Source organism: Pelodiscus sinensis, chromosome 2 (assembly GCF_052426305.1).
Source record: "Pelodiscus sinensis isolate ZL-2025 chromosome 2, ASM5242630v1, whole genome shotgun sequence".
NCBI classification, from domain to species: domain Eukaryota; kingdom Metazoa; phylum Chordata; order Testudines; family Trionychidae; genus Pelodiscus; species Pelodiscus sinensis.
Window position 1 is genome coordinate 231740340 of NC_143053.1, and position 16172 is coordinate 231756511.

A 16172-nucleotide genomic window follows, 5' to 3' on the forward strand; every position below is an offset into this window, starting at 1 on the left:
CTTGCCAAATCTCTCCAGCTATTTCGAGGGTGATAGTGTGTGTGCCTGTGTTTGAGAGAGAGAGATGTGGAAGACAGGCGGCAAGACCTGCCACTAGTACTGTCTTTAGGGAAGGAGACAGGCCCATTTTGCGAGGGAAGCAGACTCCTTCATTGAATGTAACTTTTAAGCCAAGTCTCTCTGTTCTGCGGATGACTGGAAGGGGATTTTGCTTCGAGAATTTTGCTGTATACTTTAGTATCTCTGCCCACCGCATACCCCTCACACACAGTGCCCAAGAAAATCCCCCGACCCCGCTCCGCACGGTGCCCGGGGGGAAACCCCCTCCCGCACACTCATGCATGCTCCCAGGAATCCCCGCCTCTGGGGATCCCCCGCCTGCACACCCGGGGCCCAAGGGCATCCCTCTCCCTCCCACCCACGGGATCCTCCGCTCCTCCCGCATGCCCCGTACGCACGGGGATCCCCCTCCCGCACACACCATACCCAGGAGGATCCCCGCCCCGGTAGGGATCCCCCTCACACACCCCGAACTTACGGGGATCCTCCAGCCCCTTTGGCTGCCGATCTTCTACTCGGCTGCACAGCGCGCACCCCTCCCCGCGCACCCCTACTCCGGCACCTGAGGCAGGAACTTTTCCCTCTTCCCCGTTCAAACGTGCTGCCGTAAAGCACTCGTCTCCCCTGGCAACAAGGTTCCGGCCGAGAACTAGGTGTAGGAAGGTGATGTAAAAGTAAAACCACCCAGTGTCGTAAACCAGGTCCGGGGGGGAGGGGTGGGAGGGGAGGGAGGGGGAGGAGGTGACTGGAGCATTTAGACACAAGCGAGAGGATCATGGCGGATGGCCCCAGGTGTAAGCGCAGGAAGCAGGCGAACCCGAGGCGCAATAACGGTCAGTCAGCCCGCAGGGCAGCGGCCCGCTCCGCGCCGGCCCGGCTCCGGGACCGGGCTGGGCCGCCTGGAGTGCAGGGGGGACGGGAGAAGTAGAAAGTAATTTCCCTGCTGCGCCTCGCTGGGAGCCCGGCTCCCTCTGCACCGTTATATCCGCTACCTGGTGCCTCCCTCGCTCCCTCCCTCCGTGCTCGCTCCCTGCCTCCCTCCTCCGCCTAGTGGTGCCTCCTCGCTCAGCCGCCTGTCCGGGACCGTTACACGCTGCCTCCCCCGCCCGCCAGCGGCAGCACCAGCACCTTCCCCTGCCGCCCCCGGGGTGGCGGGTCCCCCCTCGCGGGGCTCCGAGCCTTTCGGGGCGCAGGGGGAAGGCTCGGTCGGTCCTAGCAACCCAACTCCCAAACTTGTTACCTGGGTGCGCGAGAGAGCGGGGACAGGCGCCTCCGCCCTGGGCTGGCAGCGTGCGCGCCCCGGGCCGGAGCGGGGCGCCCCCCTCGCTGCTCCTGGGGCGGGTGTCTCTCCCCCGCGGTACTTTCCCCGCGGTAGCGGCCCCGCTTGGTCTTGAGGAGGTGGGGGGAGCGCTGGTGTGAGGCGTTACCTGGGGGTGCCCAGGACCCTGCAGTGGGGTGACAGAAGGGGCTGCTAGCGCTCGGGGGTGGCGGGGCTGGCCCCGGCGGCCAGAGGGGAGGCACTGTTGCTTGCTGCAGTGTGTATCGATTTGTGTTGATTTGCGGGGAAAACATCCCCCCCACCTGCCCGGGGGACCGCAGTGAAAGGGGAGCCTCTCTCCCTCCCCCCAGAATAGCCCGCTTGCTACTTTCGGAGCCGCTTTTCGTGCCTGCAGCGCAAGTTTATTTCTGTTTGTGGCCGTTGCCTGTGTTGTTTCTCCTCCCTAAAAAAGTCCCGATGACTGCAGGATTGTCGGGACAATTAGGTTACATAGGAGTGGCGGGGAAGGGAGGGATTCTGTCTGTGTGGCTGGGGAGGGATTGTGATTCGATGAAGTTTCTTCCCTTCCTTTGGCTTTGGAGGTACCTGTTTGTATAATAATGGGTGGTAACGGTTTGGCCGGGGCCCCTCGGCTGTGTGTGTCTGAACTGCTGCAGTCTATATAAGGCATTACATTTACATTTCAGACTTAGGGGCTGTTTTTTGGTATGTGTGTTACTTTAAAACGCATTTTGAGGCTAAATGGGGGGGGCAGTAAATGCTCATAACTCCTACTCCATGTTTAGCTTCAGAAAATAAGGAAACAGCTCTGTTACCGCAGTAACTCTTTTTAATAGGATGTTAAACGAGAGGTTTTGTAACCGTCCTTGGCAATTTTAGGTTTTATGTGGCATTTCCTGTGCAGGGTCAGGGATAGGAAGGGTTTCAGCTGTGCTTCTTACCGTGTGAACAGTTTTTTTTAATACATATATAAGTTTGTCAGGGTTGATGTTTCTCACTGCTTCGAATTGTTTAGATGTATAAATACGTATGTAAACATTGGCCTTTTAAGGGGCTACCGAGTTGATTTGATCGTCTGAACTCGTGGCTCTCCTATTTCTACTGGATCGAGATGTTTTGATTATGGCTAGTATCGGTGTATTTAAGATTGCAGTTTTTAATTTCCTGTCTTGCGTCAGTGCTTATATTTAGTTGATGATGTGGCTTTATTAAAGGTAAGTTTAGAAAGTGCTTTTCTCCTCCACCTTATTTAAAATGTTGATGATCAGAGAAAGGGGCTTTTCTTGTTGCTGACGACATGTGTGTGACATGTGAGTCTGAACCACCCAGTGTCTGTGCAGGAGCAGTAAACATGTTTACCTGAGAAGGAAAGAAAATGGATTTTATCTCAAAGATCCTGTGATATGAATATCATACTCTTAAAGCATATCAACAGATGACTTGAGAAAGGGGGGGGATTTTTCCCCGAAAACCTAGCTTTTGGAATCAACGAGAAAAAGAGGTTCTTGATCGCTGCAGCAAATGGCAACTTGTGCAGGTAGAAAAAAAAGATGGTGTTTAGTTTTCTCCTGCATGCATGTCAGCCCCCTCCTGTCTGCTGCTTTCATTCTCCAGGGAGGGATTTATTTACCACGCTTGCTGTCAAGTGTTTTTTCCTTTGTGCTTAATGTTAGAAAAACAGACTTAAATCTGTTTAGCACAAAACGTTTTGTCTGCACCGTGCATCGTTTGCAGAAAACAAAAGGTGTGTGATACCATTCAGGTACCTTGCATCTTCATCACTTTTGGCCCTCATCATTGCATCTTTTTTGTTATCAGAGTCCATTTGATTCTTTTGTGTATAATCTTTTTTATTTTACAAATTAAAATAACTTCTTGAGCTATTGTGTGTTGAAGCATGAGATAGATTAGATGCTGGATAAACCCTCTGCTGAGAAATCTCTGTTATGTCTGACCTGCTAATGTTTACTGAAAAAAAAAATGTTAAACCTTAAACCTTTAGCACAAATAAATAATTTGAGTTGTTTCTGTGGAAAGCTTCTAAATGCATTGTAGTCCGATAGTTAAATCTTCTTGTTGTTCTAAGATTAATGAACAGTAAATATTCTAGCCACTGTATTACTGGTCATGTGCAGTAAATTAATTTTTACTCTGTTCCTTTCTTCCTCTACATCTCTTCCCCCTGCAGGGCATTTATTAGATGTCAACAGTATATAGTTAGAACACCAAACTGTGTACTGTAAACTTTAAAGCTGTTGCTTATGTAATGGAGTCACACACAAGCTCTAATTGATAGTATCAAAAAAGTCATGGTAAATCAATTATGTAGTTTTTTTTAACACTTATGCTTTTCGTTTTTCTTCCCCTAATGGGAGTCCAAACTTAGGACTGCCATTCTGGTACATTAACACTGGACGGAAAGACAGCTGTACATCTTTCTATCTCTAGAGCTAAATCCTTTGCTGCCTTTTTGTACTCTGCTGCCAGTGATAGCTCTGTAGTAAACCAATATTTGACACTTTTAGTTAATTTCTCAATAAACCATTGGTTAAAGAACAGCATAACACATGTGAAAGGATCTAAAGAATAAATGTCTGTGTAGGGTTTATTATTAGAATTAAATTGCCAGACTATAAATGGTAGCTGTTTTTCATTTAGCATTTTTATGCTGGGGAGGGTGGGGGAATCAGGAAAAAGGTCCCGATTCTTCAGTCTCACCTTCATGGACATAGCTTTACAGCTGTGTACAAAGCCCTTTAGGAGCGAGTGGGTCTTGTGTAGACGCAAGACCTACAACAGTGTGGTTCAGATGAAAGGCTCGGGGCCTAAGCATACTGTTTTGTCCCATTAGCTTTAGGTGAAACCTCTTCAATTAAAGGCCTTTTTAGTATATTTAGCATGCATGTTTCTTAATTCTGATTTAAATACAGTAGAGGTATGGTTGTTGTTATAATGGTTGAAGGTGAATGTCTTTTCAAAGTAAAAGAAAGCAACAGCTATTACTTATTTCTGTCACACTATTTAAATGAATTTCTCCTGCTGGAAGGCTAACAGTCAATCAAAATACAGTAACTTTTGAAAAATGAGTTCAGGCAAAACTGCAGACACCTTGAGAGTGCTACATCTTACATTGAGTACTTCTACAATTTTTTTCATGGGGTAAAATATTTTTCCATTTTAAAAATAAGTCTTGCTCCAAACAGAGACATGTGTGGAACTAACTAGCCACACAGTTTGGTCAAGTTTACAACATTTAAAAAGAAGGTGGATTTTTCTCTAGCCTTTCAGTTACAATTAGTCTCACGAAAACTTATGCCATAATAAAATTATTAATCTTTAAGGTGCCACCAAACTCTTTTGCTGAAGCAAACTTAACATAGCTACACATCTGAAACCTTTCAGTTATAGTATTATATATTACTTCTAACAATAACAGACATTTTCAGGAGATCATTTTTACTTTAAAAAAGTTGATAATGACTAACCATTTTGCAATTGTTTTTCTTCATTTACATTTCATGATTAAATTTACTTTATAAATCTTCAGTATGTTAAAATACAGATTAAAAATAGCACTGCTTCCAAAATATGGTAGTCTGTTAACTTTTAAGGTGTTAACTGGCAGGATGTCAGGTGCTAGTGATACTTGGGATACTACATTATTTTTCATGCCTTTCTTCCCTTCCCCCTTTCCCACTAGGTATCATGTTTTCGCTCCAACATTAAATTAAACTTGCAATTTGGGAATTGAAGAATGTAGCCCAAGTTAAAATTCTAAGTAAAGGGAACAGGTCTGCACAACTAGCTGAGTTAACTCTTTGAATCCAAAGAAATCCTGTGTCTCATTCACCAATATACAATTTTTGACATTAGGAAGACAAATACTGCAATTTAAAATCAAATCTAGTTTTCTCCTTTTTAACTTTCTTCTGGATTCTTTGTGTCTAGTATCAGAATGGCTATGGAGCATATTATTTGAAGATAATCAACTTATTACTTCTAATAGTAGAAATATTTTCACTTTAATTTTTAGAGAGCTTCTATAAGTGAACTAGTGATTTAATCAATGAGAACTGAAAGCAGACAGAACTTCTATGTAGAGGGATAGAAGTAACTCTTCTACATTACAGAAGCTTAAATTAACTTCCTCAGCCTAGCATCAGAGGTTTTTTTTGTTTTTTGTTGTTTTTTAATCAGGAGTTGAGATGTTTGGGGGAAGTGGGTGTTGAATTTACTTGAATGCAAACCTTCTGTTTTGAGTTACCTTTCATCATGTCAAATATTCCTCCCCATTGAGAGCATGATTGGAGACTGTCCATAGATCTCACTGAGCTTTGGATTAGGCTCTGTCTGAGTGTCCCATCTTCTGCTGTCTCGTGAACTTGGTTGTCAGTGGTTATCAGCCTCTTATCTGAGTCTCCCTAATAAATTAATGTAAAAAAAGCCTGAACTTTATTAAGCTATTGGTAAACTTGTATTCTGTCTTGGGGAGGATGTTAGAGAGAAGGTAGGTGAGGTAATATCTTTGTATTGGACTGATTTCTGTTAGTGCGACAGTTTCAAACTACACAGAGCTGTTCCTGTGTTGATTAATCTACTCTTAAAAGTATCCTCTGTTAAGACTTGTATTTTCATATTTTCTCTTCATTTTACATATTTCATGTATTGTGCCTTTGCACATGTGGAAACAGCTACAGAAATATGGGCTATTCAGCAAGGAATGGTGATGATGATTGTTAAACCATTATTTACAGTTAGGGATGTTACATTCTTCCATTATATCTTTTAAAAAAACCCTCCTATTCATCTGAGTAGGATTACAGTGACTGCGGTTTGGTGGCTAACTTTTTAAAAATTCCTGAGTAAAATATTTGCTTGAGCAGCTAGTCATAATATTGACTGAAAGAGACACTGTAAAGACTGAGGCTAGCCGGGTCTGCACTATACCTGGAAGGTAAGGTTAAGGTATGCAACTCCAGCTATGTAAATAACGTAGCTGGAGTCGACATACCCCTTGGTAGCCATCTCCATAGTAGGAGGTTGATGGGAGCTTTTCTCCTGTTGACTTCCTTTACTCCTCATGTCAGTGAGGAGGACCAGGCTGCCACTGACAAGGACTGACTCAGTGTTCGGTTTAGCAGAACATTACTAGATCTGCTAAACTGAATGCCAGAAGATCAATTACTGCAGCATTGATGTTCCCACAAGTGAAGACCTGGCCCAAGACTATCCAAACCTGCTGGTTTAAAAAAGCAAACAAAAACAAATCTCCCGGTGCTCAAACTTATAACTGTAGCCCTTATGCTAATAAAATGTCACTTTTAATTACTTTTTTGTTGTATTTTTGCAAAGACTTAGACAAATGAGAGTTGATTATGCATATCAAGTAGTATGAGGCACACCTTCCTTTGATCATAGAAGTTCATTGAGTGCTATTGAAAATAAAAATTATTAATGTTGTAGTGCTTAAAGGTCCAGGTTGTGGTAGACTGCACACAAACATGAAAGACAGTGTCTGCTCCCAAAGAGAAAGGACTCTGGAGAATTGGGTTCAGTTCCTAGCTTTGCTACACATGCCTTTGTGACTTTGAGCAAGGTGCCTAAAACTAGATTTTTAAGTATTGAATACCCACAAATAAGACCACAATTTTAAAAGATTATTTTTAGGTATGTAAACAAGAAACTTTTTAAAAGTTGCTCAACACCTAGCAGTTGGTTTTTTTTTCCACATATAACGCAACTTTAAGACCTCTACAGTTGTTATGCTGACCTGTTTTGAAAATTGAGCCACTTCATATTGGTACCTACATGGCAAGTGAGCATTCTAGAAAAATATAGCCTTAAGTGATTTGCCCAAGGTGTGTCAGGTAGAAATGTGGCAAGAATTGAATCCAAGTCACTTGAATGTTAATCCATGTTTTGCAATCATGAACATGTTTCCTCTTTGAAGGGAGAGCTTTTAAAGAAAAATGGTGACTCTGGAATAAAAATTCAGCAAATGCCTATTAAGTCAGTCAAAGGGGCTTCCTGAAGCATTTACTATTTGTATGTATTTAAGGGCCATTTGCACATCAATGTGCCGGCATTGTACATGTCAAGCTATAGTACTTAACTGAAAATAATTATTAAAGGAAAAAATTAGAATAGTTTCTTCATGAATCACTCTTCCTACATTTAAAGTCAAGGTGGAAGGAATGCGGAGCAAAAGTCACAGCATAACAAGCAATAAATCTATTGCAAAATAAAGTGTAGACTGGGACACCAATCAAATAAAATGAATGAGGAAACTTCACTGTAAAGAATGCTAACCAGTGTTGTATAAGTCTTTATTTAGGCAGTTAATATATGAGTTACACTGGGAAGGAGATTGCTTGACCTGCCCTTAGCCACAGTCCTTTGCTGACCAAGAAGGAGAATGCTAGCTTGAGACAGCAGCTGCCAGAAAAAAATGGTGGACAATGGTGGCAGCTATTTCCACCACGCTTTTTATAGTGGGTTGCCGACATAGGGGAACTTTCAAAGTAGTAAGAAAAATAACATTCCAGAATACCCACCAACAAATATGGTAGTGATTTAAAGGAATAAGGAGTTGGGGGAAAGCACTCAATGCAATGAGATGGCTTAAAGAAGAGACCAGGAGAAAATTGAGGTGGAGAGTCGAGTTATTTTTGTAAGATGAATGTGGCAAATTGGACTAGTAGTTCAAAGAAAATATTCTCCCTAAACCTGCGTCAAAAACCACAATGTGGAATTTTTTACCCAAAAATGTTTGAGAGTGGGAGACACATTTAATTTGTGTCTGTGTGCAGCTTCTCTTCATGCTGCAGTCTCTGATCTGAGCCCCGCAACCCTGCTTTCAAGACTGATTCTGGAGATTCCTTTATCTTCATTTTGTTCATTTTCCAAGCTTACACATAACAGTAACCATCAGCCAAACTAATTCTGGATTTTACTTAATCCAAAACTGGGCAAACATTTTCTTTGGTCTTGCCTCCTGCTCTGCTTTGCCCCAAAATAATTTTGCCTGAGTCTCTGTTGCTCCTGGTGTTATCTAGCACAGTTGGTTCCCAACCTTTTTTATACTGCGGACCAGCAAACTCGTTCAGAAATTTTTGGTGGACCAACATAGAAACATTTTATTTGCATATTAATTATGGTAATTAATTTTAAGAGGTCACATGTTGTTTTACATTACATCTGTATGCACACAATACATGTTGTTGTAACCTTTTTTATCCCCCTCCAAAATATTCACTTTCCACCTTAAAAAAACATACGTAACACATCGTTTGCTACCCAAAGTATTTTATTTCCATCACTGTTCAAAATCATAAGACATCGCTTCCAAAAGTATTTTACTTCCACCACTTCCATCTTTTAGCTGTTGTATTTGACAGCAGTGACTAGACACGATTGCCGCTGTCCAATTTAAAGAGCTTATAGCACAATCATTGGCTAAGTGAGGACATTCCCACTGAGCCAGTCATCAAGGCATGTACGTGGTTCCCAGGCTGAGGCACACTGCCAAGCAAATGGTTCGCATCCCGGTACCGGCCCACAGTCCAGTGGATGGGAACTACTGATCTAGCAGCAGCATCAGGAGTTGCAATCAAATGGAAATGATGTTCCCTCTTGGTAGACTTATTCTGCCATTGCTGCTAGGAAGCGATACAAGTAGCCAAAGTGAATCTCCAGAAGCAATTGATTCCTGTAGCAAATGGGTATAGCTAGAAGTAAATACATGAATATCTGTTTGTCTACCCATTAACATTTTCTCCTCTCAGAAGGGAATTTGATAGGATCACAATTTTCTTTCCCCTGTTGAGGAAGTGCTCTAGGTTGTAGCAGAGGTGAGGTGTGACCTTCTATGAGATTGTTGTGTAGCGGAATTTTAGAACTTTTGAGTTGCGGAAAGGAACCGGAAAACATAATTCCCACTGCAAAGTGCAACTTCAGTGAGTCATCCACAGCTATACTTAAGTCTTTTGAGAGATTATAACTAATTTAGATACCATTTGGTTCTAGTGTATATGCACTGTATAGTCTCAATTTCTTGCTAGTAATTATTTAAATTTTACAATACAATGTATACAGAAGTATTTCTGCTAATATCCTATACCTCTTAGCTCATCAGATAAGAGAGTGGCTTTAACTCCATGTATGACAACATGGGTAAACTATTCTTGATCTGTTGGTTACAGGTAATGATACTAAACAAACCAGGACTCACTACTTCCATTTACAGATTTCTGTTCTAATTCTTTGGGGGTGTCAATTCAAAGACCTTATAAAATTCTACCTGTGCTGTGATGTGATTTAGTAACTTATTTAACACATGGTGATGAGTTGTGACACTTTTTTCTTTTAAGCCTTTTTCTGGGAAAGAGAAACTTTCCATCCTATACTTAGTGGCTTTCCCTACCTCCTCGAATTGTATACAGGAATAAATGGCTTGCATTTTTTTCTTGCAAACAGGCCTTTATGTGGGATTGGTGGGAAATATTTCCCTCCTAAATTGTGGAGCTTGAAACTGTTTTTTGAATGTTTTTAAAATCACCCCCAGGAAGTTCAGGGAATAATACGTTTCATATTGTAGTCTTTAAGTAATTTTCTTTAGGAGACTGTCCCTTACACTTCAATCTCTAACCTATCCTATTTGGAACTTCAGATTTCTCTACAGAAAATTCCTGAGACTCCATCTTCGGCATCCTACAGACATTGCTTCTTTTGTTCTCGTATAAAAGTCTTTGATATTTACAAAACTAAGGGAAACTTTTAATAGTATAGACTGAATGACAGTTCTTTAAACCTATATCTCCTACCAGCCTCCACAAAACTAGGTATGGTAGCAGGAAACAACTAGACAGGCTTCTCTTAGTATTGAATAGTCCAGCAGACACAAGAACCAGCAAGTATTGAAACCCTCCCTTCTCCCCCCCCCCCCACACACCTCCCCTTGGCTGTCTTTCTACAATAACTGTTGGCTGGCAATATCAACAGCTTCAACAAATGGTTCTACTGCTGCTAAGCATATAAGAAGCTGTTTTTAAAGATAATTGACAAGCCTGACATTAAAAGCAGCTTTAGACATAGCAGCTTGCATCTAGTTCATTCCTTGTTTTCTGGCTTTCTTAATATTGAGTAAACGTTACTGTCTCATCTTAATCTGAGGAAGAGCTCTGTGGAGTTTGAAAGCTTTTCTCTATTACCAGAAGAAGTTGGCCCCATAAAATATATATTTTAGAGACAACGTGGGTGAGGTATAAAGCACTACCCCATCAGCTTCTTTCCACTGTGAAAAATAGCCGTCTTTGATCTTATTTCTCTTGCCCAGTTTTCAAAGTCTGGCAGTAGATTTATTTCAACTCAGTTATCATTTTTTTTTTAAACAGGATCTCTTCAAGACTATATCAAATATTTTGAAAGTCTAAATCTACTAGTTCCCTTTAATCCACTAATTTCTTCTTTTTAAAAAATGAAATTTAACTGGTAGACACTAAAAGCACCATGGCTTCTCTGTTGTGCCAAATGTGCTAGGTGCTTACAGACTAAACCAAAAATTAGGTCTTTGCTCTTATGCTGCTACGTTATTAATGAGTATGGAACAAACAAAGGACGGCAAGAGTAGCCTGATAGTATGGTTAAATAGAGCTGTCTTATTCCTCTTTAATTTAGCACCATACTGTCCAACATGCTAGTCACTAGCCACACATGACTATTTGGCTGCTTGAGTGTGGCTAGTTTGCTATAGCACACTACTGCTTCATAACTGGTTGGGAAGCATGGATTTAGCGTTTTGATTACACAGTGGTTTATCTAATCCCACAGCTGGAGATGTTAGGATTTTATAGGCCTTTTGGAAGGCGAATCACAGGGAACATTTTGGATTGTGGTCACTGACCCACAGAAGGAAACAGTTGGGGGGGGCACATACAAGTGGGAAGTATAAAAGAGAAAACAAACCCTTACTGATGTGGCCCCTTGACTGAGAAGGAGAAAGACACTCCCTACATTCCCTTTGCACACCAGAGTATAGGGGGCCCACCCCTGGTGTACTGGATCCACCTTCAGGAATAGAAGCCAGAAGCATGGTATAGTCAAACAGGTACTCGGGTTATGCAAAGAAGTCAGGGAACCAATAATTACTGGTTGGTTAGAACAAAGAAGTAGAGGGGTGTGCAGAAATACCCAGGAGTCGCTATCATAGGGTACCAGGTTGGATTGTTTAGACTGCAAAGACAGTAAGTCAGGGTTTCAAAGAGTTGAGCATTTTCTGCTGCCTATGTTCTTCCTAAGCAGGCTTTGAGGCAGGCTTGCTGCAGTGTACAGCCAGCACACATTCTGCTGTAAATGAGGGCGCCTTCCTGGATCTTGCCCCCACTCACGAAGTGAGAGCAGTATATTTGAAACAAATACAATTCTCAATTGAACGGGAAAGTTAACATGAAACAGTTTGGTGTTTTATTATGGAAGGACTCTTGAGACTTGAAAAATTTTGTTTCCAGTGTTTTCATTCACCTGAATAAAACTCTTGTCTGTCTTGGCATTTTGTTTTTATCCCTTTAAACTGTCCAGAGCTTTTTCAAATTTCCACATTGAAAAGGATAGCGTTTAATCATTTAAACTCTAGTTCATTGTCATTTAAGCACCAAGTTCTTGTTGTTGTTATAATATATATTTGTAACTCATATTTTAGTGGTATTTATGTTTTTATTTATCTCTTTGACAGGTATAGTTGATCATCTTCTTACTTCCTTGCTTCTTTTTGTTGGTCTAATCATAATTATTGTCATTCTGGATCCATCATTTTCATGTACATATGACTTTGAGACCCTTCCTGATTTCATTTACCTGGCTTAAGTACCTCTACAACAGCTTTTCCTTCAATCCTAGACCCTATTTTTATATAATCTTTCTCTGCCTCAAAATTCAAATTTTTTTCAATTTTTAAAAAGTGAATTTAGAACATGGACCCTATTGTTGATCTGTCTGTGGTCCACAGAAAGCTGCCAGGTGACTTGGTACTGCCTCCACCTCTTTCCTTAGACTTATTTCTACAGACATCCAGGCCCTTATGGTGTTTGAAGAGCCTGGCTGTGAATAAAAAGCTAGAGTCTAGAAAGAAATAGCCTAGATGCCTTTTTTGGAGCAGTGGCTTCTAGTGGGGGCGGGGAAAGTAGGAGGGGAACTAAAACCACTCTTGGAGACTATATCAGTTATTGAAACATTAAAAAAAAAAACTTTTTTCCACATAGGAAATTGATGCAGCTTACATGGTCTCAAATGTAAACAGAATGATTAATATGATCATCATGGGAAGAGGGGTTGCCAATGAGACTCTCTGTAAAATGTGAGCCAAACTAATGAACTCTTGTGTTGAAGCCACAGTAGATTTCTGTGAATGACAGGTTTAACACTTATGGATGTGGCCAACTTATGTTTGTTACTAAAATCTCCCTACTTCTCAAACTGAATTCGCACTCCAAGACAGGAATGGGCAATAATTTTTAACGGGGCCACTCCAAGGTTTTGGAAAGTGGTCAAGGGCCACACTCTTCCAGGGTATTAATGGAGGAATTCTGGGGTCTGGGATGGAGGTTGGGTGCAGAAGGGAGCTTCGGGTAAAGGATTGGGGTGCAGAAGGGAGAATGGGGTCTAGGAGTTTGGGTGAAGGAGGCAGTTGTGACCTAGGGCATGGGACTGGGATGCAGGTTTTGGGATGTGACCAAGGATAGGAGGGGACTGTGATCTGGGGCAGGAGATTGGGGTGCCAGTTCTGGGAGGAGGTCTGAGTGCTGGAGGGGCCAAAGGATTTGGGTCTGTGGAGGGGGGGCAGAGGGATGGGGAAGGGAGGGGCTGGGGTGCTGCATGCTGTTCGCTGCTCCACGTGGCTCCGCTCTGGGTATGAGGGGGAGGGGGAACGAAGAGAGGGAGAAGGCTTCCTACACTTCCCCTGCTCCCAGCAAAAATTCTTGGCTTATATTGGTTGGACACCAAGAGATTGGCTGATGAGAGCTAAGAGAGTTTGCTGGGGAGCAGGAACAGCATGAGAAGTCTCTCTTCTCCATTCCTAGCTGACTGGAACGGAGAACAACTGGCTTTATAAAATGTGAACTGATGTGAGGCAGCCACGGGCCAGATCCGGTGGCCTCAGCGTCTGGATTCAGCCCGCTGGCAGCCTCTTGCTCACCCCTGCTCTAAGACATGAATGTCCCAGTAGACTGAGTCTAGGTAAATGCGGATAGGGGTTGGGGGGGAGGGGGATGTCCAAAGGCAGCTATGATCTTCAGGGGGAGTTGAATATGAGGGGGTAATAATTCTATAACTATTTTTGGATGTGCAACTATAAAGATCACATGTAAAACTAGGGAGGTGGTAATGCTGCTTAACATAAACCTGGTGTATGTGGTTTGGGTTTTGGAATTGGGTTTTTTTGGTTTGTAGAACATTGTGCTGTGGTCCTCACAATTCAGGATGCTTATAGAAACTGACAATACCATACACATGGAAAGATCAATTGTCTGAAGTTTTTTAAAAACTAATATTTTAAAAAGATAATGGTGGAATACTTACTAAGAGACAATCACTGCAGATACTAAATTTGTTAGTGGGAATTATGCAATGAATAAACCTCTTGTAAAGGAGGTTAACAGTGGCGTTTTCTGCCCATGCCTCTTATTACTGACATTTCTTTTCTCCTCACTACATACAAAATGCAAGGTCACTCTGATGTAGCTGAAGATACTGTGGGGTGTACTGTGTGATGAGTTCTTTCTCAGTTATCTAATCTCCTAAATGCAAACCAACTTGCTATGGTGCCTTTCAGACAGAACTACTGCATTTGTCAGTCTCTCATTGCAACTGACAAATTGGAGTTTGAGAGTACTGGGTTTTTTTAAACTTTATTTTCACAGTAGGTTCTGTCCATACTGGCTAGTCTAAAACAGGTGAAAAACTAGATTTGCTGAGATTGTAAGATGCAGATACAGTAAAACTCTATCCTTGGTCTGGTCAGAGTAGGCTCTTTCAAACTATATAGCTTTTGTGGTGTTCTTTTTATGCCATCTCTGTGATTATTATTTTTAACCTTGAAATCTATTTTAACTCTACTGCCTTTTTCTCTTAAATCATAAGACTTCTAAATTTTGAATTTAGCAAGTGACTCGGGTGACTGTAAAAATATGCTCACTAGCATTTTTAACCTGAAAAATACAATTAACACCTAACTGTAATCCCTACATAGATGACTCATGCCCCCCCATCCTAAGGGTGAGAGATAGGACAGTCTGAATGGGAGGACAGGTCTCCTTTCCTGCCCCACCTTACTGTTGAGGGAAGTTCTGTCCTTCTGTTGCACTGCTCCCTGACATGTTCAGCTACTCTCTGTGGCAGCCAGGCATGGGTGGGAAGTGGGATGGAGTTAAAGCCAGATATTCTTGGGTACTGCCTTTGTGCAGCGCAGCAGTTACCTGCAAGAAAGCCTGTGTTGGGGAGGGGCTGTGGCCAGCTCCCTACCCAAACTCTGCCATTGTGGACAGGGGCCAAGTGTGCTAAGTGCGGAGGACCCTCTGGCTTGCTGGGCCCATGTCCCTGGCAGCTGTGTAGGGGGAGAAGGGGAAGGGGTCACTACTTCTGAACAGAGTGGTGTGCCAGTAGGCATAAGAGATGGCTCTGCTCCTACCCCTTTTGCTCCCTGCCTGGGATAGTTCCTAGGGGAAGGCATTTGCTCCCGCATCCAATGCATAATTTTTACCAGCCACTCTATATCTTTTGTAACCACTTTGATCAGTTGCAAATTAGTGAGCTGCTACATTGGTCTAACCTAGGTCATAGCTTTTGTTTGTTAGTACAGGGCTTTGAGATCAGTTCATCATCAACCAATTTTTTTTTCCTGAATGAGTGATGAAGTTTTTTGGCCATGTTGTCTGTCCCACTGTTTTTCTGTAAAAATGAGACAATGTAGAGAACAATATACAACACCTTCACCTAGTCTAGGACTAGCATAAGACATTGTTTCCGAACTGCTATCCCATAGCGCATTATTTTTGAGATCTTCACTGCACCAGCAAGGTGTATAACTATCTTAAAATAAATTATCTGAGCTGTATATCAGCGGTTATCTCCTTTTTGTTCTGATATATTCTTTAAGATTGCATTACAGTAAACTTTGTATATTATTGTTTAAGTACTTGTGCTGGTGAAATGGGTTAGCAAATGGTTTCTTGTTTTGGTGTCACGTGGATTTATGTATGCCAGTTGGGATTACCACTTTTTCCTTTCCTCTTTTTCCCCCTCCCCTATTAGCCTGAAGTATAGTGTCTGTCCTCCTATTCTAGAGTGATTGCTTTCTATATGCAAAAGGAAATGGAAAAGCTCTTGAACTAGAATAGTGGAGAGAACTGCTTGTGGTGTTTGCCAAGAGGTAGGAATAACAGTGGATGAAATGGAACAATACTACTTGGGAAGATAATTGTTTCACTTTGTGATTCTTAATGAAGATGCTGAATCATTAAACTCTCAAAAGTAATCCTTCTGGAGAAAATTGAATCTACTGGGCCATATTCTAGCCTTTCCTCAAGCAACATATGGAGTTGCAGTGTCTGAGGAATAATTTCCTCATTATATGGCTGATACAAGTGACTCTGCTGCCCAACAGAACTCTGGGATTCTAGAACAAAGAGTGTGCTAGGGGACAGGAGAGGGCATTTTCATAGCATGCAGTCATATGCGGATTCTGGGCTGCAGAATAGCTTGTTAGGCTATCTTGAGTTAAAACAGCACACTGGTGCTTTAATTTATGAAGAAGCCAATTTAGTTCCTAGCGCAGTCTAGA

The 16172-nt window shown here is 42.1% G+C and overlaps 1 protein-coding gene across 2 annotated transcripts in view; it reads left to right on the top strand.

Annotated features, from left to right (window-relative positions):
• The first annotated feature begins 773 nt into the window (after window positions 1–773).
• The window catches only part of ZEB1 (zinc finger E-box binding homeobox 1), a 208590-nt gene continuing 193191 nt past the window's right edge, over window positions 774–16172 (top strand). Inside the window, exon 1 of one of the 2 annotated variants that reach the window (XM_006110683.4) lies at window positions 774–893. In XM_006110683.4, coding sequence (XP_006110745.3) covers window positions 836–893 — 58 coding nt within the window. In that variant the 5' untranslated portion in view covers window positions 774–835. Of the gene's footprint in view, window positions 894–2559; window positions 2877–16172 lie in introns of those variants that run through there. The other variant, XM_006110684.5, reaches the window with a different exon arrangement.